The sequence below is a fragment of the Falco punctatus genome, assembly GCF_963210335.1.
Source record: "Falco punctatus genome assembly, chromosome: 6".
In the NCBI taxonomy this organism is placed as follows: Eukaryota; Metazoa; Chordata; class Aves; order Falconiformes; family Falconidae; genus Falco; species Falco punctatus.
Genome location: NC_137585.1, coordinates 25,174,391 through 25,202,176, shown reverse-complemented (window position 1 = coordinate 25,202,176; position 27,786 = coordinate 25,174,391). Strand labels below are relative to the sequence as shown.

The 27,786-nt window shown below is 46.7% G+C and overlaps 1 protein-coding gene and 1 long non-coding RNA gene across 7 annotated transcripts in view; one reads left to right on the top strand and one right to left on the bottom strand.

Annotated features, from left to right (window-relative positions):
* Positions 1 to 15,044, bottom strand: part of LOC308066363 — a 57,831-nt gene extending 42,787 nt beyond the window's left edge. The window contains exon 1 of the long non-coding RNA XR_013929136.1: positions 13,333 to 15,044. This is a non-coding gene — a long non-coding RNA (uncharacterized lncRNA). The remainder of the gene's footprint in view (positions 1 to 13,332) is intronic.
* IQSEC3 (IQ motif and Sec7 domain ArfGEF 3) overlaps positions 1 to 27,786 on the top strand; it is a 120,242-nt gene that overhangs the window by 75,802 nt on the left and 16,654 nt on the right. For 5 of the 6 annotated variants that reach the window (XM_080393503.1, XM_080393507.1, XM_080393505.1 and 2 more), the window contains exons 3-5: positions 8,413 to 8,701; positions 15,035 to 16,128; positions 20,975 to 21,136. In XM_080393503.1, coding sequence (XP_080249629.1) covers positions 8,413 to 8,701; positions 15,035 to 16,128; positions 20,975 to 21,136 — 1,545 coding nt within the window. The remainder of the gene's footprint in view (positions 1 to 8,412; positions 8,702 to 15,034; positions 16,129 to 20,974; positions 21,137 to 27,786) is intronic. The other variant, XM_080393508.1, reaches the window with a different exon arrangement.

Here is a 27,786-nt window from a genome sequence, read left to right as displayed (position 1 = left end):
CAGGAGGCATGACTGGGAAGGGAGGAGGAAAGAGGGTCATGCCAGAGAGGTGGCCCAAGTGTCATTCTGAGGTGTCACCCAGACACATGTAGGAACTATAAGAAAAAAATCTGTGTGACAACCACACCACCCAGCACAGCCAGCCTTGTACCACAGACCCCACTTCCCAGGCAGTGAGAGCTGCCTCGGCTGTTCCAAGTCACCCTCTGGAGGAGCCTATTGTGTCCATGAAAAAAGCAGAGATCCTAGGCTGCAGGTGGCTGAAGTTACTCATAAAGAGCCTGTACCTCAGACACGCAGCCAGCCCAGACTGACACCTGGATAATCATCTTTGCACTGTGAGGGCACAGGGTGCATCAGAAAAGTTTAGCTCCTGTAGTACTGTTCTGTAGCAAAAGGCACAACAACACAACAATGTGGAAATTACACAGCACATGGGGATCATGTTTAAACACCAAATCTGAAATGGAGGCCCTGGCTTTGGCGTGTTGGACTGTGCGGGACATGAGGCATTTGGTACTATTATTAAATTTTCTGTCAGCTCAATATACATGCCACCAAAACCACTTTAAGTAATGTTGAAAAGATGTTGCCTGGTTCAGTCTGTGCTAAAGGATGTTAAACATAATTGATTTCCAATATATTTACCTTACTGTACTGTCAAATCTATTTTACAGGTGTGTGTGCCAGCCTTTTTATGAAACAAATGATATGTTCTGGGATGGGTAATGAGCTTTATCATTAATTCCTCTCGGGTAAAACTAGTGTGAGAAGATGGCTTGATGCCACTGCTTTGCAAGGTGTTACGTGAATGTAGACAAAATCAGAATCGTGTTCCTATATTTGTCTCTGTTGGGGGAGACTGTCTGAGAAAGCTGCAGCTTGGCTGGCAGGGGATGATTTGCCAAGATCAAGTTCCAAGTTCTCTGTCTCTCTGGCAGGAGAGACTTTTGCCTTCCATCATTTTCAGCATGCTCCCAGAGAACACTGCCTCCAAGTCACTCTAAAACCTGAACTTAAAAGCAAATAAGAAGCAATTCTTTTGGACTCAGACCCCCAGCACGTTAGAAATCTCTGAACCTTGAAAAGATCCCATAATATATTACCAAGCCTGTCTCAGCCATGTTCTTATCAAATTCTGATCAGCCTATTCACCATATGTTATGGGTATCCTTAGGGAACACTGAAATGAAATAAAAATAAAATAAACTGAAAAGGCACTTTGGACCCTGCTAACTCAGCAATTGATTTTATATTTTTTTCTGAGTAGGGAGAGGAGAAAGGACAGGGGAAATGCTGAAATGTCTTAAGACAGAGGAAGCACAGGTTCTTGCAGACTTGGGATCTGGACTCTGTTCTCTTGACATTAGCTAGTGACCTCTTTTTCTAATTCTCCATATGGCACTTTGTAAGGATTTTTTATCCTGGCATCTCTGAAGCTTTGAAGTCTCACATAGCTCTAAAGCCATGATAATACTAATAGCTTACAGCACTTTAGAGCATATATACAATAACCAACTGATCCTCAAAAGGACCTCTGTGAAACGGATTCATAAATTTTTGTGGTCCTTCACAACTAGTCCATGTAGTCTTTGCCTCAGTTACAGGTCACAGTCCTGCACACTGACCTTGAACACCATGAAGAAGGCATTTGGTAAGCTATACATACAAAACAGTGGTGTGGCCTTCTCCTGGAGTAACACAAGGACACAAAGAGGAGGTGAGACCAGCCTCTGTAGTACTTTTGCTAACACCTGACATCCATAACTTCCTCCTGTCCAGTTAGCTAGATGATTGCATAACCACTATAGCTTCCAGCAGGGCATCTGAGCATCCTCTTCTTGAGTGTCTGATTTCTTATACCACTATCCGATTCCAGAAGAGCCGCTGCTATTTTCGTTACTCTGTTATTGCTCTTATTTATCTGCAATATTTTTTCTTGTAGGAGAGAAGGAGCAAAGAAATGAGTTTTGTGTCTTGACCACATGGGAACTGTGTAGCTCTGGAGTGATCAGTGAGAAAGCTGTTTTAATTTCTTACAGGACTAACATTACTGTCCTTGAGTAGTTCTCCTGGCCCTAGAGCCCTGTTTAGTTACTCGGCTACCCTGTAAACACCTTTCTAAGAGCTCTGAAAATTACTTGTAGACCATGAACTGAATCTGGTATTTGACAGTGGTGCAATGGAATGTAATGTCTAGAGCATCCATTTTCTGTTTTCCTGACTACAGGTCTAGCTTGAAATTGTCTTGAAATATTTGGGGGATAAGGGGCTGCATGTTCTTTCTTGAGTCACCAGATATGGGAACGTTCAAGTTGACAGTCAAGATCCAACAGATAACCATGCTTCAGCAGGCAGTTAGAAGCACAGGTGTGTGTTTCCACCATCAAGGAGGTGGTAAGGAGTATGCAAGAAAGTGCACCATCCTGATGCTGTAGGAACTGAAAAGCAGTCAAATTTCTCCCAGGACAGAGTATGATATGACAACTCTGTACAGACTTGGGGAGCTGATACTACTCGGAATGGACTGATGGGCTTCTCTGGTTTGATAATGTACTTACTATCACTGATTTGGGCTTTAGGTTTCCAAAATACCTGGAAGTGAGAAAAAAGGAAACAATAAAAAGACCTCTACATAATACCATTTTTCCTCTATCATCTCCCTACATCTTTCCCTCAGTGTACTCCTTATAGAAAATCTTCCTGAGAAATCTGCACATAGAAGCTGAATATCAGAAATCTCACTTACCTATGCTGGACAAAAATATTTATGGGTGCCCAGCTGAATTGTCTCAGTGAGAGCTTTTTCACCATCCTGCTTTCTTGAAACAAACACTAGGGTTCAGTTCAGAACCCTGATATCCCTGTTTGGAAATGCTAGACTAGATACAGTGTTTTATATAAGTCCTGAGTTGGATTGTCTGTAGTTACTCTCTTTATTAACAAAACTGATTTCTGTCTGCAGCAGGCATATACAAGTCAGCAGTGCAAAAGTAGCAGGAGATACCTGAAACTTGAGAGATGTTTTCTACAGTAGATCACATCTATTTGTAATAATGACTAAGCTAGTTGCTATGGGTCATAAAAATAATGTCGGAACACCTAGGAACAACAGAACAGCTGAATTTGTAGTTTTCCTTTTTTATCTGATTGCAAGTGATTTCCATTAATATTACAACTTCCAATCAACCAGAATTCAAAGACATTACAAACCTTCCCTACCTGATTGCATGACTAGCAGAAAATTGCTTCATTTATCATGCAGGAGTAGCTGTGAAAACTGTGAAAGATGGTGGTATATGATACTTTAGGACAGCAATTAAAGAACACTTATTGCAGTTGAAACTGCAGGGGTGATGCTGGGATGCAGAACTAAATTAACCTAGTTGCGGTTTGACCAGGACATTGGGACTCACACCTTAGATTCCGCATGGGCCTTTTAATTATTACAAGTGGTTAGAGAAATTTTCTCATCCAAGAAACAACATGCAATAGCTCCATTCCCTTCCTTTATCCCACAGCCAGGGAGACTGATTGGTCAGTGGCCAAGAGAAAGCAAGTGGATTGCTATGATTTACTTTGTAACATTTTTTTCCGAGAGATCTTCCATGCTGTAATATCTATCGTTGCCCTACTTACTTTTCTTACTGTTGGGGTTTTTTTGTTATTATAATAGCTCCTGAGCCTTCACTTATCAACAAAAACTGTTGTCTACCAATGCACATCAACTGTGTCACTCAGGACAGAGGGAAAAAACCAGGTCCATTAAGATTTTAGCCTATATTTCACTGCAGCATCAGTTTTGATCTTTAGCAGTGTGTTTTGTCTCTCATATGGGGCGTTCATTTGTCACTACTACTGGACAACAGAGAAGAGGTCTCCCCATAAGACTTCCTCAGAAACAAGTTCAAGACGGGAGTAAACCTGGGAGGGATAGAGGGTGCTAAGTGGAACCACAGGGCTGTAATGGTACCATTCAGGCTGCTAAGCAAACCCTGTCTTTACCCCTTTTTTCCATTGCTTTTAAGTCACTGAAGTTTACCAGCTGAAGCTGAAATTTCCTAGGTTTAGTCCCTTGCCCAAAGGTGAATTAGGTTTGTGTCCTGGTTTCAGCTGGGATGGAGTTAATTATCTTCTTAGTAGCTGGTGCAGTGCTGTGTTTTGGCTCTGATGTGAGAACAATGTTGGTAACGCACTGATGTTTTTGGTTGCTGCTGGGTAATATTTATGCTAAGTCAAGGAATTTTTGGTTTCTCAGGCCTTGTTAGTGAAAAGGCTGGAGGGGCACAAGGTACTGGAGGGGGACATAACCAGGTCAGCTGACATGAACTAGCCAAAGGGATATTCCATACCATGGGGCCTCGTGCTTGGTATATATATACATACCTGGGGGGTTGACCGGTGCGGGCAGGCCATTGCTTGGGGTCGGCGGGTGGTGGGCAGTTGCGTTGTGTACCTCGTGTTCCTTCTTTTCCCTCTGGATTTTATTCTTTCTCTCCCCCTTTTCATTCTAACTGTTATTGTCATCATTGTTATTATTGTTCTTTCATTTTTATTCTATTTCAATTCTTAAATTGTTCTTATCTTAACCCTCGAGTTTTACATTCCTTTCCAACTCTCCTCCCCGTCCCTCTGGGTGAGGGGGAAGTGAGCGAGTGGCTACGTCGTACTCAATTACCAGCCAGGGTTAAACCACAGCAGTTTGTCTTTTCTTTTTGGAGATTTTTTCCCCATTAAGTAAAACTGGTTCCACTTTTTTTTTTCTTCACAAAAGAACATGTAGAAACTATTCCCACTTCAGCAAGAGTATTTGCTATTGCTTTCTGAACAGCACAACAGCCAAACCAGCAGGGGGTTAAAAAATTTATATTTAGCATAGAAACATCTAGCTGAAAAATGCCTTTGAGTGCTTCAGTGGAATCTGGTTTTGATTTGACCGAATTTTGACCCTCAGAAAATTCCATGTATAAGCACAATACATTCTGTATGGTTGTATTCACTGGGCTCAGAGCATGCATGGAGGAGAAAGGCAAGGTTATATGTGTACGTGTTGTTAGCTTACATCCTTATCCTAGCACAGTGACTTTAGGGGCTTCAGTTATGTTATGCACTGTGAGCAGGAACACTGAGCTTGGTGGTGCTTTGCACACATCTGTGACTGAATGGGTGCGCTTAGTGCTTGCAGTCTTAGGGCCCTCCTGTGTCTTGAGGAATAATCTAAATGCCTATTGAGGTTAAAGGCGCTTCAGAGCATTTTGGGTTGGTCCAACGCCCTTTGCCTCATTGGCCAGGGTAAGAATCAGGTCCAGGGAGGGTTACCTAGGGTCCGACACAGCCCAGTCATCAATGGGTAGGTCCATGGTGATGAGGCAGGTCCAAGGTCAAGCTGGGGAGTCAGCCTGTGTGTCAGAATCCAGATCAAGTGTGTCCATGGCCATGCACAGGGGAAGGCTGTGGCAGAGCTGGAGACCAGCATTCTACAGCGTTGCTGAGGCAGGGACTGACTGATTTGGCTGGGCTGAAAAGGGGGAACTGTGAGGGGATACTTGTGGGGGCCCCAGGTGAGGGTGGTCAGGCCACTAAGGTCTACTAGTGCGCTAAGGGCCCTGACAAGGCTTTCCAGAAAGCCTGGAGAATTTTCATGTCTGGAGATATTAAAGAGTTGACTGACTGAAGGCCCAGATCAGCCTTATCTGTCTTTGAAAATGGCCCTGCTTTGAGCAGGGAGTTGGAATAGACACCTCCAGTCTTCCCTCCCTGCCTAGATTATTCTGCGATCCTCCAAAGCCTGCTGGTTTTTCCTCTATATTAGCAGTGCATGCAGGATATCCTGTCACTATGAACGTTACGCACTTAGACTCCAAACTGCGTGCGACAGAAAACCAAACAGGTAGCATATACTAGAGGTGATGTACAGCCTTACAGAGCAATGAGGCTGAACGCTGCAAACTCTTAGGCCCACGCTTCACGTTCTACCATGAGCAGTCAGTGGAGGTCCTCAGAAAAACAGAGTTAAGCATATGTGCAAGTGTTTAGAGGACCATCATGTCAGGGACTATTTGCTGGCATTTAGAGTCCATTCATGCTCCAAGGGAAGTCAACTAGCTCCCTAGTCTACTGCCTCGGGCCCTGATCTGCCCTGAAGAAAGTCTGCATAGCACACCGTGCACTGTGGCCTTGACTCAGCAGAGCGATTTGTGCTATGTGTCTTGCTGAATCAGAGCTTATGTGTCTAGCTGAAGTTGCTTTGTAGGGCACAGTCTGTTTCCCACTGAAATACTTGTGAGGCTTTTGGCATGCACTTCAATGGAAACATGATCAAATCTATGTCACCTGGCCACCTCTTGAGCTGAGGATAAAAATTACTGCTCTGCTGGTTAAAATGACAATGTATAGAACAGGGGCTGACAATAAAAATGTTACAGTGAGAGATGTAAGGGAAAAGTCTTTTATTAATGTTTCCTGCAATGTGGATGGACATAGAAGAGAAGGAGTTAAAAATGGGTACTTCACATGTACATCTTCAGGTGTAGCAAAAAGTATTCAATTATATAGTATCAAGAATAGATTTTGTAAGGTATACTACCTAAAAGAAGAGTGTTATGGCTCATTTTAATGGTAGTATTTCCTGATTGATGGTTATGCAAATGTCATCTTAATATGCTTTGATAAAGTTAGTTATATAGCATTTATGTAAGAGACTGGTTTCTTCTGTGGATTTATTTTTTAAGTCTAACTGATGACTACATGCATGTGTATAAAAGGACAAACTTTCTACCTTTAAATCCTTCATCTTTCTTAGTTCTGAAGGTGTGGTACTGTCTTTGACTAATCTGATTTGGAGCCCTTTTAGAAACTGTGGGAATATTTCTAAATTTGAGTGTTAAATCTACTGAACAGAAGAGCTGCCATTGGAGAGAATAAACTTCCTTTTGAAGTACTAGTAAGTATGCAGAAGTGCTCTGAGGCTTAGGAGGCAAAGTCTATTTACAGTTAGAAGACTTGGGCTCATAAATGCTTACAGCACTTTCGAAAATGAGACTTAAATGCTTCTAAAGTAATTTGGGCACTACAGAAAATCATATCTAATTTCCCTGATTTTGCTCTGACACCAACACCAATCATAAAATGATTTGTTATCTAGATGATAGCAGAACTGGTCGTATGTGGAGCAAATCCAAGAGAAAAAAATGGGATTTGGAAGTGAATTAAATAATTTAATGGTGTTTAAATGTGGGAGGCAGTACATATCCTTGGTTTCAATGAAATTAAATGCATTGGTTCTGTAGTAATTATTTCAAAACTAGATGTTGCCGTCAGCTAAATACTCATCCGCTGGAAACCAGTGGAGCTGTATCTGGTGTACACGGTGCAGTAGAACCCAGAGTCCATGCAGACTGGCCAGGACACTCTTGGAAAACATATATTATTCCTCGGCAGCCACTTGGAAGGAGACTAATATAACAACAAACAAACACTCTCATGGTTCAAACACTCCCCCAGAATACCAAAATGTTGTTTGAAATTGGATGATTTTGGAAAATATTTGGCAAGAGAGGTTAACGACAGGCTTCCTCAGGACTTCAATGGATCAGACCTACGCTAATCCCATCCTGCTTGGGGCAGCGTGTCAGCTCTCTTAGAGTGCACTGTTGTCAGGCCCTGGCTTCACACACTTACTGCTGTGGCTGACAGGAGAAAAGTGTTTTCCTTGCTCCACAAGATCTCAGTGGCACAGCAATCTGTGGGTCAGAAAGAAATGGCTTCTTTCATGGAAGCTCTGCAGCCTGCTATGGCTGTGTTGCAGACATGCTTTGAAGAGTCAGGACCTCAGGGCTGGCTGGCTCTGTTGCATTTATATACCCTGAGCTCTGCAAGAGTTCCTCTGGAAACCCTGCAACGTTCAGCTGCCACTGCCCCAATTCCCACATGCCCTTAGAAACTCCAGGGGAAAACTGGATCCTTAGGATCCAGGCCCCATGCCAAATGGGACTCTGGGATGCACAAGGAGATGCTGGGCAGTAGGCAGCAAGGGCATAGGGCTGACTGCCAGCTGCTAGCTACTCCAGAGAGCAGGAGACATGTCCGTAGGCCATGACACCCTCCTTGGCTCCTCACTTCTAACTGCAGCACCTCAAGCAGAGGCAGCCGGGCAGCTCCGGGATTCACAGGACTGGTTCATGCAGTGTGTGCAGCTCAGGTGCCTGCTCTTAGGGAGAGAGGGACCAGGGCTTTGGCTGCATCAACCTAGAGTCCTGATCCATCACTGAGAGAGACCCCTCACAGCCCAGGCTTCCTAAACATTTAAAATGCAGCTCAGTGAATGACTGTAGCGAACAACAATAAACATAATCATAAACAAAACATAATAAAAACAAATAAAAAAAGCGAAACGTTGCGTTTTGTTCACAGTGACGATCCCAGCGGTTCCACAAGCAAGAAAGCCGGGTGTGAAACGGAGGATCCGAAGGAGGCCGGCAGACAGAGTGGCCAGGAAGGCAGGTCCGACACCCTGACGCTAAAAGCCCAGCATGCGGAGCTCCAAGAAGAGCAGGCAGCGGGGTGTTCCCCTCTGGTGCAGAAGGCGAGCCTCCACCACACGGGCTCCCCAGTGAGAGTGCAGCGCAGCAAAGGGACGGCCTCGTGTTCCCATGCAGCTGCCTCCGATTATGAGCTCTCCCTTGACCTAAAGAATAAACAGGTACAGAGGCTTCCTCCTCAGGCTGTGGGAGAAGGGGACGGGGTGGGTGGGACTGCATTGGCACTGTGGTGGGAGTCTTTCAGCAAATACTTCAGCCTTTTGTTGACCTTGAGCTTTCGCCCTGCCTGAGCAGGCCTGGCCCTTTGGCTCTGTGGGGCTGATGGAGGAAGTAGCTTCCCCGCCTCTGACTGCAACACCCTTTCTCACAAGGCTCTGCTCCTTGTTGCCTGGGTTCTGTGGTCCAAAATGGACCCAGATACTCACTTGTGACTGTAGACTTAGAGACAGGTTGTGGGCAGCCAAGAGCTGCGGCATCCAGAGATACTGCCTTTCTCACAAGCGTACAGTACCTGTAGGGCTCACAGCAACTGATTGTCCCAAAAGACCACCCTCATGGGAGAGGTCTCTGAGAGCCATCTTGCCCTCTTGGATCACGCTGGGCAGGCCCCCAGTGCAGTTCCACGATAGCCTCTTCAAAGCATGAGCTTTCAGGGGAAGTGGGGTTTACTCAGTGAGTATCCTGCGCTGTGTCTTATCATGGTATTTGTGTATTGGTACCATGACTGCCTTCAATCCAGCGATGGATGCTGAAGAGACAGGCAGGTTTACCAGGCTGAGAGAAAAAGATTCAGTTCTTGAAGTTGCAGGCCTTGCCTCCTGTGCCCAAGGCTACAGCCTAGCTCCAGAGCACAAGTGTATCCATCTCTAGATGCATGTCCTGATAGGCTCCCAGCAGGGGATCGCAGAACAGGGGCTAATAGCAGCTGGCCTCCTCACTCAAAGGCAATGAGGTGGAACATGCCCCTCACTACCCTGTGTCTCTGTAAATTACAGCCTAGGAATGCTGTTGTGCAAAACAAAACCTAAAGAATCGTTTCTGACTTCCCTGGGATGGCAGCTCAACCAGAGGCTGTTTGATATGCAGACCCTGCAGTATGTGAGATGAAGAAGACAAGCAAACATTAGTGACAGTGTCCAGATTACTTTCAGTGGGAGGATTCAGTGGGAACTGTGCTATTCCAGATGAAGGGTCTTGGCTAATGAGGTTTCCACAGAAGAAGCTCCTGCTTCTGGAACATCTCTCTGCCACTTCCCTCAAGGCTTTGCTGCTGTCCCTAAGTGTGCATGTCAGATCAATAGCCCAATAAATTCCCAAGCAGAAAAGAGACCGTGGCTCTTTAGCTCTGTCTTTCTCAAAATACTGCATACTCAACTCAGATGGAATTCTTGCTTCAGACCATGGGAAGAGACTAATTAACTGGCTTCACAAACTAATGCGACATATCCTCAGGGTGGGCGAGATCTTGGCTGCTATATATGGGCTAAGCCTCCCTGATGTCCTAGAGCTGCTCCGATTTGTCTTGGGGAGTGTCTGTCCTGCATTATTTTAGCTTTAAGGCCATGTTGTCCTATCACTGTTCTTGCAGCAGAGGCCAGACCTGCCCTGGATGCATGTGAGACAGAGAGACATGTTAACTGCTCGTTCATTAAATTCTAGTGCCTCACAGTACTGACCTTGCAGGGACTTAGCCTGTCATAGGTGAAACCACTTTTCTCACAGCAAAAGGGGCTTAAAGTATGTGTGCTGTGTGCTCCTCCAGCCTGATGGATATCCTCAGTGGATTGCCTCCAGCTCTGGAAGGGGAGATTTTCAAGGAGTGAAGAGTATTAATTCTTCCAGTCTTGCACTCTAGTATGTGTTTTCTTAAGTATTCCTATCAATCTACTTGTAAGGCAGTTCTCTTGAATGGGAATAAGGGCGATAGGACCCTCACAGCACTGTCCCAGTAGTTTCCTAGTCATAGCAAAAATTGTAAGACATTAATAGAACTTAGAGTAAGAAAAACAGGTGGAAGGAGACATTTTTAGTCTTACAGTGTAGTTGAAGTCACTTTTACCTTTTGGGAGAGGACTGGGGAAGGAGAATAGTGTACAGCCTCCTCTGGAGGGCTTGGAGGTGTAGGTCATCTACCAGCCATTGCCTCTCAGCATCATACTAGAGGGTTGCAGGGTGGGGAATGGCTCTCCTTGTTTTCTAACCCATGAAACAGAGCATGCTGACAACACACAGAGCAGAAGTACACTATGCTGGGAGGCTGGAGAGGAAACCCAAGTGCTGAAGTTCCCCTATGTTTTGACTCTTGTAATGTTGGGGAAATGGAGGGGATCACAGGAAAGAGGAGCATGCTTTCAGTCGTTACACTTCTGCAGTGCTGAAGGATGGTAGATGTCCCATGGATGGAGGGAAATGTCCCATTGACGCATGGCCCATATAGCAGTGTCCTTCCATTGTGAAAGATTGGTGGGAGGGAGAGGCGTTAAGAGTGGGTGATAGAGAACATGTATGCTCTGTATGTCTTTTTATTTTTTTATAATGCATGCATTGAATTGAGTGACTCAGATGCTGTCACTGAGCCTGATTCTTTCCTTGTTAACATGGTGGCATGTTGCCATGCTCAGTGGCAACCTGAGTGGAGAACCAGTGCTAACTGAGAATAAGATCAGGCCCATTCTCTCATGGCAGATTTCTGAATTTATGCCTACGGGCAACAAAGCTGTGGGGTGTGCACCTCAAATATTTGGCCATATCCAGGCCTGGCACTTTGGCTTGCCTTAGGCTGACCTTGTTAAAGCGCCTTTCATGTGCAGTCCCTCATGGCAATGGATATTTCCCAGCCATTTCTAATTCAGCCACAAGGCCTGAATTGCTCAGGCTGAGTGTTCATATTGAGGCCCAGAAATGTATTAAGCTAATTATTCTTTGAAATCTCCCCAGCCCCCCTCCTGCTTTTCTCTTGCTTTGGCACCGGCTGTCGGATAATTCCCCAGAGAAGAGTAGCTTTAAGTAGGCAATTACTTGTGATTCATAGGGTTTATTAGGAGTGAGAGAAGGCCAATCATGTCTGGCCTTTCTCGCCTCTCAAATGGGAAGAGAAGGTTCCTCCAGCAAGCCAGACATACATCTCCATTACCTGTGACTGCTGTGGTGCTAATGGATGCCCTTTCCTCCTCTGGAGAGGAAGAAAACAGGCCACAGCTGTGTGAAATCTTTAATTCCTCTGGAGTGTCAGTTAGCTCAACCTGGTAGCATGTCTCAGACATCAGTAGACAGTAAATGGCTGGGCTGTATCAAGGAGAGAGAGACAGAGACCCACTCCTACCAAGCAAAGGTGGGGAGGGCACTTGTCTGTGGACGTACTGCTTCTGGCCTTGGCAGTCTTCTCAAGCATCCTTTGCACCAGTCTCCGGTCCTTGTTATCCCAGCTGCAAGAGCTGTAGGACTGCCTTTGCTTTGGACAGAGCCGGATAGCAACGGACCACATGCCGCACACGTCCTTGCATGCCTGGTATGAGCTGGAGAACAAGCTAGGTTGGAAGTCCTCTCACTTTACATCTTGTTCTGCTCCTTAATGCCTTAGCCCTTTGGGAGGACTGAGATAATGGACTGCAAAAAGCTGGCAATGTTTCATCAAGGTACTGACAGCTTGCACTGTTCCTTTAGACTTTTAGAAGGATCTCTCCTCTTAGTAATTATTAAAGTCTGCCTTTTTGGAAACTGTTCTTGCATGAGATAAACTGGCCTTTTACTTCAGATAAGCAGTGACATCTTGTCTTGGCCTCTAATAAGATCAAGGTATATGAAATTCATGTTTTCAGAATGGCTGTCACCTCCTTGGAAACCTCATTTAATTGTAAGGCTCTTCCTTCTGCCTTATTTTGCATTTTACTATTATTCTGTCCCTCAGATACCTGTGTCTGTCCTTCCCATTTGTTCCTCTTTCCCTCCCAACACAATTAGCTCTACATTTTCATTAACCTGACCATTATATTAAGTGTTCATGGTCAGTTGTCAGTAATAACTGTCTGGGTTGGGCCTGTGCAGGTTACTGGTTTAATTTGCATTTATCTGCATGAGCCTTCCTCGTGAAGGGAAGAGCCAAGGGATAGCTCAGTCTCTTTCCAGGGAGGCCAGCTCTGAAGAGATGTGTCAGGAGTGCTGGTTTTATGGTGGGATTTAAGATGGTCATTTTGGAAAGAAGGAAAAAGAACCCAAGTAAAACCCTTCTGCTTGCTACCCAGAATCTCTTTTTGTCCCTGTATTCCTCTTTCTTGCCACATCAAACTATGGGGATAAGCAGAGACCTTGTTTATCCAAAAAACCTACTGACAGGTCTTGTGGTGAATGTACATGAATCCATGATCATTGTGTGGGTGATTTTTAGCACCAGTTCTGCAGAACGTCTCTGGGAGGGCTGCAGGACAAGTACTAGGCCAATGTTCTTTAAACTGGGAGTAAGCAGAAGTCTGAGCCAGCTGCTTCTACAGCTGCACTGGCCTACCCCATTGCTAAGCAAATTGCTAGCATGTCTCACTGCTGGGCTTTGATGCTTGCTTTGGACAGACATCAATTCAAGGGCAAGGCAAACAGAAAACCTTACGTTTGAGTACAAGGCAAAGGGTTCTTACTTCATTTCCAGAGAGAGAAATATGAAAGGATGTGTGCTACTCTTCCCCCCACCCCTCCGCCCTCCTTCCAGAAACTGCAGCCTCCCATCCACTGCAGCAAGATCCCTGGACCTGTTGCTGCCTGAGGTGATGGGGTGCCTGTGGATAAGGCCTTCAGTACTTACTCCAGCAGCCATGACGCCAGTGCAGGGACAGAATGTCTGGGGTCATGTTGTTCCTCTGTTCCCATCATCTCTCAAGGTCATATTGTCTTCCCCTACTTCCAGAGGAGTTAGTACTGGAAAGATACCAGAGGTGATTTGCACATCTCACAGCTGTCATTCCAGGCCTTCACTTGTACGTAGATCACTCACTGATGGTTTTATCTGCAACTCATGTAGTGTTACAAAAAAAGGAAAAGAAGAAGGAAGCCAATGACATGACTTTGCAAGCTGAGGCTCATGCCTCAGTCTCACTTTGACTACAAAACCAGTTTGCACTTAAACTCAGATCTTCTGTGAGCTCAGTCCTTCATCCTGTGAGTACTGGGCCAGCAAGGCATAGCGAGGGTCAAGTTGTAGATCTGCTAATGAGCTCATACTCACCACATGAATGATGTAGTGAATCCTTTGTTAATTCAGGACTGATTTTACCAGCACTCTCAGTGCTGCACTTCACCTTTTTTTGGCTTTTCCACATCTGCACACACACATATATACACTACAGTCTGCACATGTGCTTTGCCCTACAAAGTGCCAAAATGCAGAGTTTAGCTCATAGTTCAGGCAAAACCTCACTGGATGTAGTTCCAATTTTATTCTTCTTTTGTCTTCAGTCCCATCATCCACCATCATCTTCACACTGTCCCCCTTGTCCTCCATCAGTCACTCACTGGAACAAAGTCATCTAACATTCTCCTGTAGCATGCTTGTGAAGGCCCAGCTGCAGAGGAAGAGTGAGAGGATTACCAGGAAGTATAAATACTAGACTATGTAAGAGAAATTACCATACATACTTGCTTTGCTGAAGCCTGTTGAGGTGCTACTTAGCTGTGAGTCTATGTATTTACATGTGTGTTTGTGGTTACCAGCTCTCAGGATGGAGGAAATCCTCCTTCTACTTCTTCTTAGTATTTTGTCTCAACATTTAAAATAATATTTTTTTACCATTCAAAACTGAAAGTCTTTCTTTTCTTGGGTAGTTTTCATTTCGCTGCTGGCTGACACCTGAAAAACTCAGATATCAGAAAGGCAGGCACTTTGGGATTCAGAGTGCTTTTTAAAAGACACGGAACAAACCCAGACTCCACTAACTTCTCTGCAAGCTGGTGATTCTCAGCAGTTCCTATGATCAAGCCAACATTTTCTGCATTTAAAAATTAACTTTTCTTCTCTTTTTCTGAATGGTTTCTCCTTTCCCTGAGAGTATTTCCTAAGGTGACTAAGGAGTAGAGGAGCATTAGTAACACCCTGAGACAAGGGATGATGCTTGACATTACCAGAGCACAGCTTTGTCTTCGGAGCAGGAAGACACACTGCTGGAACACAGTATTTGCAGTGATGAGCTTGCCCTAAAGGCCAACAGAAGTGGGTCTACAAGGAAAGGGCACCTCCAGGCTCCAGCTTGTATGGCTGCCGTTCTAGGAAGAGGCATGGTCATGTTACAGCTGTGAGGAAGCTCAAAGTACTGATGCTTTAGCCAGCCATGCCCAAAGGTGGGGGGGCTTCTGTTGAAATCAGGGACACGGCAGTGCAGGAAAAAGCTAATTCAGTGTTTGACATTCCTCTGACAGTCATTACAGACTAATCAGCATAGGAACTGGGGTAACAGAAAGCCATCAGAAGTCAATTAGCAAAAAATAACATTTCCTGTTTCTATGTCTTTCAGATCGAAATGCTAGAGCACAAATATGGCGGTCACCTGGTATCTCGCAGGGCAGCCTGCACCATCCAGACTGCTTTCCGGCAGTACCAGCTCAGCAAAAACTTTGAGAAGATCCGCAACTCACTGCTGGAGAGCCGCATGCCACGCCGCATCTCTCTGAGGAAAGTCCGGGTCCAGAACTCAGAGAGCTTCTCCGCTGAGAAAGCCCTGGTGGAGGGGTACAACTTTGTAGGCATCCCATTGGTGAGGTCCCCATCTTTGCCAGCCACCATCAGTGGGGCACTGACCGAGTTGGAGGACTCCTTCACGGAACAAGTTCAGTCCCTGGCCAAGTCTATTGATGATGCTCTCAGCACCTGGAGCCTGAAGACCATGTGCTCACTCCAAGATGGTGGCTCATACCAGATAAGGGAGACCTTCAGTGCTAGCTCCATGCAGCCAAACCAAGACTTAGAAGCTGAGCTGCAGGACAAGGAGAAGGAGGAAGGGCTTCTGCCAGATACCCTACCCAAGAGCAGCAGCACTCTCATGATGGCTTTTCGAGATGTCACAGTCCAGATTGACAACAAGAACATCTCTGTCTCATCATCTACCTCGGTGTCCATGGCAAACTGCCTCAGCAGCAATGCTCAGGCTGGGCTCTCTCAAGCTACCAAGGCTGAAGAAAGCCCAGGAGAGGGGGAGGGAGAAGCCAGTGAACCACCAGCTGCTCCAGAGAGCTTACCTGAGTCCAGAGCTCTCCAGAACAGCCACACTTTCACCGAGGTGAATGTCAGTACTAATGGCACAGCAGACAGCAGTGCTGAGCCTGGGCAGATAGCAGTGCAGAAGCTCCAGTTTGATGCTAGCAATGAGACGGGGCAAAGCAAAGGCTCTGAGTCTGAGAATGCAGACAACTCAGAGCAACTGAGCAGCAGCAGCACCTCCACTTCAGCCAAGTCAGCCTCTGAGGTATCCTCAAAAGAAGCACTTCAGGCCATGATCCTCAGCCTCCCAAGGTATCACTGCGAGAACCCAGCTAGCTGCAAGTCTCCCACACTTTCCACAGACACCATGAGGAAGCGCCTCTACCGCATTGGGCTGAACCTCTTTAATATGTAAGTGTCCTCTTTTGTGTTCACCAGCCTATTTCATGCCTCACAGGAACAGGTGATAGCAGACTCTTGGTGGTCTAGATCCATCTCCAGGAAAGTTCTTTCATATTCAAAAGTGTGACTATATGGGTATGCAAATGGCTGCCTAGAAGCCTTTTCCTTAAAGTCCTCCAAGTGCTGTCCGGATCTTCTGCCCAACAGAGGAGCAAGCCTAGTACCCCATGAGTAGGGTCCATGCTGTCCTGAATTGCTGTTCATTTGGCATCCACCATCTGAGTCTGGGGTCTAGGCTCCTGTTCCACTCTGCTGCAAAGGAACAAGCATAGCTGGGACAGTAAACCCAGCCCTGGTTACTCAATATGGGGCATTTCCAAGTAAAGAGGGAGACAGAGGTAGAGCTGAGCTTAGTTAGCCCAGACTGAGTGCTCTGGCTGTCATTTTCATTCTGGTATTTGGGTAGATTCTCACCTGACAGACCAGGTTTAGTCATCTCAGTCTCTCACACATCTAGGTCTGATATCCTGTGAAAAGGCTGTAGACGTGAAAGCAAAAGCAGAGCAGCCCAGAGATTACCATCAGAAGAGGTTAGCTTCAGGGGTCACACAGAGTCTATTTTGGATTGGCAGAAAGCAGCTGAACTCCTATAAGGAGCTTTAGATTTGTTTGTTGCCTTTCCATGAGACTTTTCTCATCTAAACAGGCCATGAGAAATCCTGGGTTTTCCTTCATCATCACACTCATCTTACGCTGTCTTGGCTTCTATTTGAGTCCCCTGATGAAGGTGCTGGGGATGTAGCGCACCCATACTAGAAGAATGTTTTGCCACACGTTAGCATGGGCCTTTTGGTCAGAGCAAGGACTATTATGCAATCCTAGGCAGAAGTTTTGCACAGACAAGGAGCTATGCACAGGATTTATGTATGTGTACTATGGAGGCTGTGGGCTCCAGGAGGCAGGAACTTGTAAGAGAAGTTTTTAGGACTGGGCTCAGAACACATCCAGAACCGAAGTGTTATTAGAGCAGATAGGCTTGGGACTTTCACAGAACCAAGGAGCACATTTTACTAGCTCTGAGATCAGGCTGTGAACAGGTGAGTTCATGTGTATATATCAAAGTCATGTTCATGTGCATGTATCAAAAGAGCACACAGATTGCCTGATGAACACAAGCAGGCTGGAATGAGAGAAGGTAGGAGCCAGACACAGGTGGGGTTTGATTATGATAGAGATAGTTCCAGGTCCACACAGATATTCTGGTGTTTGTGTTGGGACAGGTGCACTTCTGGAGGGGGGACACAGCGCTCATGTGTCTGCTGCTGTTTCAGTATTCTCAGCCGTGCGTAGCAGGAGTCCCTCCACCCAGCGTGTTTTCCTTTTGTTCCTACACAGTTAACGTGAGCACTGATGTGAAGATAAAGCAGGAGTGAAAACGTTTTTTCCCAGCATCTCCTCCTCCCTCAATCTGCCTGGCACACATTCATGTGACAGATTAGCAGCGCTAGGTCTGTTTTGGGGAAGCAGCTTTGCCATCCTGCTTCATTCAGTGACCTGGGTTCACTGCATCTTGCAGGTCCCTGTGGGATAGACTTATTGTGGAGCTCTGAAACACAACTTGCTAGCTAAGCCTCCCCTGCTCCCTTGAAACTAGCTGATGAAATCATGTGTGGTAACCTGTAATGCTCAGTTTTCCTGACAAAAAATTGGAGGACAGGGCAGGAAGGAACTGTCCTGTTAGCTTTGGGGAGTGAAGCCTTATTTTTTTTATTCTCTGATCAGGATCTAAGGAACACATGGCTCCCCTTGTGACACCCTAGTGCACCTCCATCCAGAGGGAAGGCCGTTGAGCTTTCTGCAGATATTTAGTTGTTGGTTTCCCTGTCAATTTCTAGCAAGGAGCCAGTTTACTGTCACAGGGTTTGCGATGTGGGCACCAACCCACAGGGCATGGAGCTGAGGCCAGGCGTACATGTGCACACATCCTTTTTGCTGATTGCTCCCCTGAACCAAGAGCTGAAAGCCCCCAGTTTCTAGCAGCATCTACCATAGTCTATCTGGCCTTGTGTTGTCTTTTCAGAAAGCAGTGCTCCGGCTCGGAGCAGGCCCCTGGGAACACATCGATGCTGTGCTGCTATGGCACTTTCCCTATCCCCACTCCACAATGAGGGGGTGGAATCCCTGGAATGGAGAGTGTTTCATTATGCGGTGCTGCTGTAATAACTCAGTGTGTGTGGGCAGCTGGCTGTGTGGGCAGAGGGAAAGCCAGCAGGACGTGAGGAATCCCGCAGCATTTGCTGGCCGTGCTTAACACCCCTGCAACACTAAAGAAAATAGCAGGGATCAGGCTCAGGAGATACAGAAGTGGAGCTGTCTGCTGCACGTTTGGGTAAAAGTTGCATGCTGCAGTACATGGAATACACCTGCAGGTGTTCAGCAGCAGAGATGCTGTACTGCTATTGGGATTTGTGGAGAATAAATTGAATCCTGGGGAAAAGTGATGAAAGGCTGTTGTTAGTGGAAGAATAGTGTGTGCAAGTATATTTGAGTTACAGTCTAGGCAGTGCAGGAGGGCTGTCATGGCTGGACTGTTTTATCCTACATTCTCCTGCATTGTGTGTGCCATCTTTACTGAAATCTGCACATTCATGCGAGTGTGTGAGCTGCATTTTTCTGGCTGCATTCAGCTCCCAGCTCCTCTGGAGTGAATCCAAAATCAGTCCAGTGGCTTTGGAGTCACATCAGTGTAGCTGAGATAGTCCTTGTTCTGTGAACACCATACTATCCCAGGTGGAGGTGCATTTTATGAATCTCTGTTGCTTAGCTTGACTTTAGTCCTGACCATATGACCTTTGCACTTAGCAGAAAACTTTGCCTGCGCTCTTCAAAGGTGAACCAGGAGATCTGTGTGACAATACAAAAGGTACACTGTTGCTTTTCCCTGAAGAAGGCCTGGGATTTTCAATATCAGATCTTGCAGCTCTCGTTCATAAATTTAATGGGCAGACTTGTTCTCCCAGCCACTCTCCCCAGGGATGCCACACTGCCCAGGATATCTTCTTTGTGACATTACAGAGTAAGCAGAACTATTTCAAGCCCATGTAGTTTTTGTATACCCAGGAGGCCCCCGTAAGGAGCAGGCCATTCTCCTGAATGCTGATCTCCTTATAGCTAGACATATGTTGCTCACCCACATCCTTCACCACCCGACAGTGTCACAGTCTGTGCCTGTGCATACCATGCATTCACATGCTCTGACATATCATCCTATCCTTTCCTCACCCCAGGAAACTGCCTGAGCAAACTCACTCCTTGAGCCTTGATGGAGATCCTTGAATTTGTGTTAACAGTGTGCATCCTTTCATGGAAAAGCTACCCTCTTATCTCTCCCCACTCACCAGCTCAGAGAACCAAAGGAATATGGAAACCTTCCTGGTGTTGCACTAATTCCCCCTCAGCAAGAGTGCATCATGACAGACACCCGTCGTTGGGGCAGACTGAAATAAAGGAGGAAAACCTCCTGCACAATGCACACACACACTCATTCCCGTCTGTACTGTGGGACAGGCACCACATAGGCTCACAGCCACTCACAGGATACACAGAAGCGTGTGTGCTTATAGGAGACATGAGAAGAAAGACAAAATAGGCAGGCACACGTGGCTCTGTTGAACATGTAGGGTGCAAGAGAAATCTGCATGTACATAGACACACACAAACATGTGCTTGCTGAGATATGTCCTACCTCCCAAGAGCTGTGTATGTGGGCACAGACACTGGCACACTAACAAGCAGAAAATTGCTCCCACAACCGGGTAGTCAGGCCTTCTCAGCACCAGGCCTGTTCTCAGAGGGGCACTCACAGCCACAGAGGGAGAAAAGCCCTCTGTCTGGGAGCTGCACACTGCTCTCTCCCAGCTCTGACAAGGCATTCTCCAGGTGCCCGCTCACATCCAGCATCCACCCACACAGTTTTCTGCTTGAGGGTGTGTATCAATAGGGAAGGAAGGAAGGAACAACACAGCTAAGGGGGGGGGGGGAAGTGGAGGAGCAGATAAGCACATCTGAGCATGGGATTTCTGTTCAGGCAGTTGGCACCAGGCTCAGGTGAGGAAGGTAGAAAGTGTCACTCAACACTGAGCACTAAAAATGTATGAAAAAGAGATATTTTTTTTACTGAAAAAGTACACACCTTTGGTTATCCCCCTTTGTGTCTTGAGCCTCATTTGCCTGTAGACCACAGCAGCAATGTCTCCTAAGTCTCCTCACAGCCATGTTTTGTCCTTTGCCTTTGCCTGCCCCACAGGAGGTGAAACCCCAACTCCCCTAAAGCAAAGGGTCACGCGCCCAGCTCTCACCCCTGGTCCTTGAGGACAGCTTTCTGTGGGTTGCATTTGGAGCAGCTGAACATACTGGTATTTCCTGTGCTATCTGTGTGGGGGACACGGTCTAATCATGTCCTCACAGGGACCCTAAACAAAACAAGCTGGGGCAGGGAAAATACAAGAGCCTTTGACTCCGGAGCAGATGGGTGGCCAGAGAGAGTCACTGATCTGGTATCCTGCAGGATCCTTTGTGACTGTGGGATGGCACTTGTGATTGCCAGGTGACAGCAGATGCTGAAAGTGACACAGCAGGTCCTGTGGCATCCTTTTGTCCTCAGTGGTATCAGGAGGGGAGTCCCCAAAGTCACTTTTCCCTGTTCCCACTGGTCCCATCATGCCACACATATGAGCTTACAGGAGCCCGTACTCATACCGAGGGCTGTATTGCTGCAGGCTATAAAGTGAGCAAGAGGCAATAATGTCGCAATGAGATCATGCAAACTCACCATGTTTCTGTCCTTCCCTTTCAGAAATCCAGACAAAGGGATCCAGTTCCTCATCTCCCGAGGCTTCATCCCGGACACTCCCATTGGGGTGGCACACTTCCTGCTCCAGCGGAAGGGCCTCAGCCGCCAGATGATTGGGGAGTTCCTGGGCAACAGCAAGAAGCAGTTCAACAGGGATGTTCTGGAGTAAGTGTGGAAACCTCTTCCCCTCCTTCCTGCACTGTAAAGGAATTGCCAGCTCACTCTGCCCCTAGCTGCACCAGCAAGCACCCTGTCCTCCATGCCTCTCCATTCCCCCTCTGCAGGAACTTCACCATTCCCACTCTCTGTCTGGCACCTCTCAATGTATTTCCCAGCAATGTGTTTCTCCCTTAATAGCAGCAGCCCTTTCATTTCAGTCTCTTCTCAGAGGACCTGTGATCATCGGGCAGGAACTCAACACTGGCAGGTGGTAGAACTAGTGATGCTGGGAGGTTTTGTGGCTGGGAAGTTCTGACTGGTGTCTCACCCCATCCAGATAAAGCACCTCTGATGCTTTCTGGCAAGTACTAAGAGAGGCAGAAGGGGATAAATATTTCCTCCTTGCTGTGAGACCAGCAGGGAGCAGCGAAAGCTGGCTGCACACCTGGTTCTCTTACTGTCCAGTTTTGAGATGAGTGGCCTATTCAGTTTGTACGACTGTGCTACAGGGATAATAAGAGGTGAGTTGGTCCTGGTTGTGGTAATGAAGAGGCCTGTGTGAGGAAGCATGCTGCTAAGGATTTGTCATTACCACTGCAGTCACAGAGCACTGAGGTACATCCCGACTGGAAAAATTCCAATGGGCTGAGCTGCGCCTTTTCTGAACAAAATCTCAAGTTTCTGCCCTGTTTCTGTTTAGTAGCTGCCTTTGATAGATTGTTCTTTTCAGTTCTCTCACTGTGATCCTCTCCTGGTCACACAAGCCATACATCTCTCAGCCTACAACTCTCTCCTCTTTCAAGTCTTGCAATCTGGGCTGCAAAATCCTGTGAATATCTGAGACCCGTACTACCTCAGTGCCTGCCTGTTGCTTTGCCTTCCACGTTGTAACCATTGCTAACTTTTCAGACCCCAGCACCTCAGGAGCAGGGTCTGAAGTGTTGGGAAGAAAAACATCTTGCCTGTTGTTCTGAGCATTGTCCAAGATGACAGGCTTTCAGCAAAGACAGCCTGGGGAGCTGAGATGAGTCTTTGTTTCCTGCTTGGTCCTGATCTACTTCAGGTGAGGGAAAAGGAGAAAACACAGCTCTCTTTATAACAAAAAGAGGACATCAGGAACAGGTGACACCACCTTTCCTGCCCTGAGAACTGCTACAGTGAAAGCAGGGAGAGTTTGCACCAGAGTGTGAACGTGAGGGCTGCCGTGGAGGGTGATGTGACCTGTGTAGTCAGGGGGCACCAAGTTCATTCAGAGACCCATTTCAAGGCATGACCAGCACTCAGCTGGGTCTTTATTAGGCAGAAGCATAGTTCTTAGTGGGAGCGGCCTCTCCATTAGGCAGTAAGTTCTGTGCACTGGATCCTTAGTCTCCAAAATGTTCTCCAGTCTCCAAAATGTTCTCTGTCTCTCTCAAATTTTGCAGCCAAACAGAAACCATAAATCCACACACCATTTCTACTCCAGGGAAAGACTGGAGGATGCCAGCTCAAGAGCCAAATTTGGGCCCAGGTTTCAAAATTCATTCCTGTTGCAATTGCTTCTGTTTATTCCTCCAGGTATCTCACCTTTGGTTCAGCTCTTTCTTTAATATACTGTATGGGTATTGATTTGGCCAGGGACAAGACACATGTTCTCTCCAGTCTCTTCATGCTGAGAGCTACAATTAAAAGTAATTGCATCTTTTTCTCCACCAAGCAATGTGTGGGCTGCTTCCCCTGACAGATACTCTGCTGAAGTCCAAACCTAGCCTCTGCACAGACAGGGAAATATTACAATAGCAATAGGCTGGCACTTCCTTGTAGTCCTAAATTTGACATCATCCCTGCAAACGACCACATTCTTCTGCCTCACATGTGACTACAAACTCTTGTGTCACAAGCTCCTGTGAACAGTCCATATTGCAAAGCTTGGTGCCTGCCTCCCAGCCTCAATGCCCAGGAGGTGCTATGTTGCAGTTGCCTGTCTTGTCCTGCAGGAGGGCCATTAAAGCAGGTGGCCCTACTCCATCATGCTTATTACTCTCAGTTTCCACTGCACCTCTCAATGTAGCACTCTAAATGTTTGACGAAAGAGTGGCCCTGCCATCCAATTTACACATGTAGAAAGCAAGGCTCAAAGATGGGAACTGAGCTGTTGAAGCTGTGCGTACATGGACATATCTTGGACATGAACTGTGTGTCAATGGACATATATCAAGCAACCGAGCCTGAATTCAGGGTTCAAATCTGTGTCTGATCTCTCCAGGCACCAGATGATGTTCTTGCACTAACAATATGTGCTGCCATCTCCTCTTCACAATAAATTGCTGATCTGTCTTCCTTAAAGGCAAAGATAAAAGTAGACATAAAATACACACAAAATGTTCTAAAGCAGGAAGGAAAAACCACACACAATCAGCTGGTTGTAGCTGTGCTGTTTGCAGGTACTTTCACTCTCTTCCTGTGTCAATTCTGAGCTTGTGGATAGCAATGCTTGTTGTTGGTTTTTGCCAGCAAATTTTCATCAACTGCTCATGAGAGCTGGCTGGGCAATGGCTGCACATCCAGGGGTGTGACATGCATGGAAACAGAGCATTGCCGGGAGAAGTTCTGGCCCGGGATTATTACCCTGGATATTTTTCCTGTCCATGCTGCAGGAAGAAGGCTGGCAGTGTAATACAGTGTGATGGTGTTCCCAGTGCACTGTAGCTCAAGGACTAGTCACAACATCTGAGCTGTTTGTGTGGGAGCAAGGGACAGCTCAAAGACTTTTTGGTATTTTAGAACTGTCTGAGACCTAGTCTGGTTCTCATTCCTCAACCAACTCCAATCAAACTAGCTCAGAAACACTGGCACAGGTCGGGAGAATGAACTCTGCAAGGACTGTCTCACAGTTCCCACATCTACCCACACTTAGCAAACTGGTTAGGGTACGTGGTATTCCCTGCACAACGCGTGGCAGCCACGATAGCTCCTACAGTGGCTTCTGCACAATTTGCCCATGTCACAGTCATTTCTGTGGGCCAAGTGGGCAGAAGAAGAACAGGCAGTGCTAGTCCCGACAAGCTCAAGCGCCCAGGCAGGGTGGCCGTGAGCAGGCAGTAGTTGTTGGACAGGCTCTGACCACCTGCAGTGAGCAAGCATGTAGGCAGGGGGAGATGCCTTTGCCCTTTCACATCTCAGAGCTGGCCCTGGAGCCTTCCTGGCCCATCCTTTCCCTCCTGAAAGCAATTTCAATTATTGATGCTACTTGCTGTGTTAGTTTAGCTTTCGCTTGATGTGAAAATTTGTGTTAGAATTGTGTATTGTAAGCATTGTTTCTATTGCAGCCAGGTTGAATTAACCCAACTGCATGAATAAATAATAGAACAGCTTTTAAAACATCTGCAAAAGTGTCAGCCTCCCTTGTGCATTTGGAGACATGGCAGAGCTGCCCAGGTTACAAAATCCAGACTCAGCTGTAAATCCAGCCATAAGTCTGCAAACTTCTTTTGGCTTCCATAAGTATTGAAGCTGTGCTGGCTGGCAAACAAGCCAGCCGTTGCCCATCCCTGGAGTCAGGCAACAGAGCTCAGGAGTGCGCAGCGGCATTTAGCACTGTGAAGATGATCCCTCTTTACTACCCACCTAATAAATGTGAAACTCCGGAGAAGCACCATGCTGGTTGCAAAGCCTTTTATGTACGTGGGCAGGAGGGTGAGAGTAAGCATAGTATGAGGCTTGAGCACTTCAGTATGCTATTTTGCCTTCCCACACCTGCATGCCCAGCACCTAAATGCCCTGAAATTATATTCTTCCTTCCATCTTCCTACTCTGTCTTTCAACCTTTGACTGATTTTCCTGGAACCCAGAAAAGGTGTCTGGATAACTCACAAGTAATTATACACGCTAGCTAGAGGAACAAGTGAGAGAGCAGGAGATTTTCGACAGTATCTGACTGTAATTGGCACACACGCTTTGATAATACTAAACTGCTCAGGCCTGTCTGTTTAGGGAGATGCAGTATGTCATTTTCTCTTGCAGAAAAGGCTTCAATCTTTAGAAGTAGGATTTATCTCACCTATTGTTAGGCACCACCAAGTTTAGTGTCTTCTATCAATTTATGAATTCCTTTAGTCAGTGGAGAGATATAGTTCCCTCAAGTGTTGTTTTTCTCAATGTGCTAGTTTAGGCTGGACATCTAGCTTTTAGACATTTTATGTTACAGGGGATAAACGCCAGCTGTAACCAATTTTGAGCATCCCACAGTAACACCCACTCACTGTGATCCAGCATCCCACAGTAAGACCCAGCCTCTTCTCCTGGAGATCTGCTCCCACAACCTGCCCTGCAGCCAGCTGAGTGGAGTCACTGGGGACCTACCCCAGGGTTTCAATTTCTACTGGTCCAGGGAACACAGCTGTAGAGAGGTCACCTGAACCATTAAAGCTCTGATACAGTACTGAGCAGTTTTTATCAGATCTACTTGACCAGTACTGCAAAAAAATAATCTTATTACTTGGGAAAAGTCAAGCCCAAGGCATTAACAAATATTTTTAATATGAGACACATCATTCTTGCATCCTCTCTTCATTCCTTTCTTTTGTGTTACATGCTCAGATGTATTGTTTATTTCTTTTTGTGCACTCTTCATTCGGTGTTTATTTGTTGCTTTTGTTCTCCTTCATTCATATTTCCCTTCACTTTAGTTCATTCTTCCCCTCCACCTGTTTCTGACTCAGGAATTGCTTCCATTTATAGTACATTCATGAACAAGATAATGTGAGTGATGCCATGAATGGACTTGGCTGTGCTGCTGATACTGGATGGTTTGTGTTCAGGTTGTGGGACCTGGAAGTGCAGAAGTGTCTGTCCTGTTGTATTTACTGTCAGAGGATAAAGGGACAGGGATTCAAGCAGAGGAGACATTGTGCTGAGTCAGGGGCTGGTTGGTGTTAGCCTGTAAGTTGCTGTTAGACACACTCTCCCTGTGGGTGAGCAGCTCTCGTGTCTGTCAGGCATGTGTTGCCTTCTCTTTCTCTCATGGGAAGTCAGAGAGAGAAAAGCTGCTCTTAGGAGTGTAAGTGCAGTACTGGGAGCCCAGCAAAGAGGCTGTCTCTCAAAGACTCAAAGAAGTACTAGATTCCTCTTTGGACTGGCAGAGTGAACTTGACAGGTTAGCCCAAACTAGCCTCCTTTCCCCTTCTCACTGAGGACATTACAGGGATCAACAGGAGACTTGCATTACAGGAGGGTTTGAGCAGCACGGTGCTGCAGCTTATGCTGTGGAGCAATAGATAATGATGGAAACAGGACAGAGGGAGGAACGTGTTAGGCAGTTCTGACCTCCTGCTACAAGCAGAACGCTGGCACAGATCAAACTTGTGAACAGAAGCAGCTTTCCCATGCCAGGCTCGCAAAGGCTGAAGGTGCAGCTTGAACCTGGCTAGGTGCCCAGGTAAACAGTGGTTTGCCTTGTCCCCTGGGGGACAAAGTTTCCCAGTGTCCTGTGGGGGGGAGGATGAAGGCTGGGCAGAACCCTCCCCTGCATGGCCAGCGTGCCTGGAGTGGGAGCAACTCTCCACCTTGCTGGGCAGATCTGGTGCAAAGCATGATGCACTAGGCAATTTCTTGCTTAGGAAGGAATAGATGCCCAAGTGAGGAGCCGTGTGAGCTACTAACAACCCTGGGAGGGCAGGTAGGCGGTGACTTAGCCCCAGAAAAAAACCAGGCAATGCATGTAGTGCAGCATCTCCCAGCAAAGTAAGACTGGTATGGTCTCCATTGCAGACCACCCTCACACAAGGAGGGCATGGAAGGCAGGACTGGGACACATGCCTGTGCCTGTTGGTTTTAAGGAATCACTGAGTCCTGCTCATTCTTCTTTCTGTGAGCCTCAGTCAACATGTGCAGGGCAGCCTCCTCCCAGGGAGCTGAGCTCTTCCTCTGCAGTCCACCCTAAGCCTGGTTCATCTTCAGAAAGCTGGTAGGGTTAGGGAAGCTGGAAAGAGGGATGTTTCTTATTAATATCTTTGTGCCTTGTGGTTTTAAACTTTAGCTCTGGCTGCCTCCCCACCTTGCCCCCTCCCTGAGTATGGGCTACAGGTTCATTACAGACACTTAGTTGCAGCCCAGCTCCTGCTGCATTGTCACCTGAGCAGAAAAGCTGGAAAATAGGTCATTACGCTTGGGCAAGCAGATCTCAGCCCCACATGATACAGCTGCTTCCTGCCTTCCCTGAACCCTTTCACCACGCTTAGCCCTGGGCTAAATCCTTGCAGCTCTGATGCCACTATATCCACTCCCTTTTGCAGAGGATCTATGCCCCACAGCCTAGGAGACAATATGGACGCCACAGAGGTAATAGATGGGCAAAATGATCCAGCAGGGACCCCACCCTTTGGTTCTGTCACCTGGCACTTGGCAAGCAATTCTCTGCAGCGCTGAAGTGCCTGTCTGCCGAGTGCCCCAGGACAGACCAAGCTCCCCATGTATGCAGGTGGCACAAGAGCCCTAAAACTCCACCACCTTGTTTATGGGGCAGTGTGTCAGCACTTTGCCTGCTCACTTCAACAACATGATCCAAACTCCAAAGTCTTATCCCTGCAGGTACTGGGCTAAATGCATCTGTGGGTGCACTGTGAGCTCAATTCACATGGCTTGTTGCAAGTCCATGGGAAGGAAGGAATTGAAAGAAG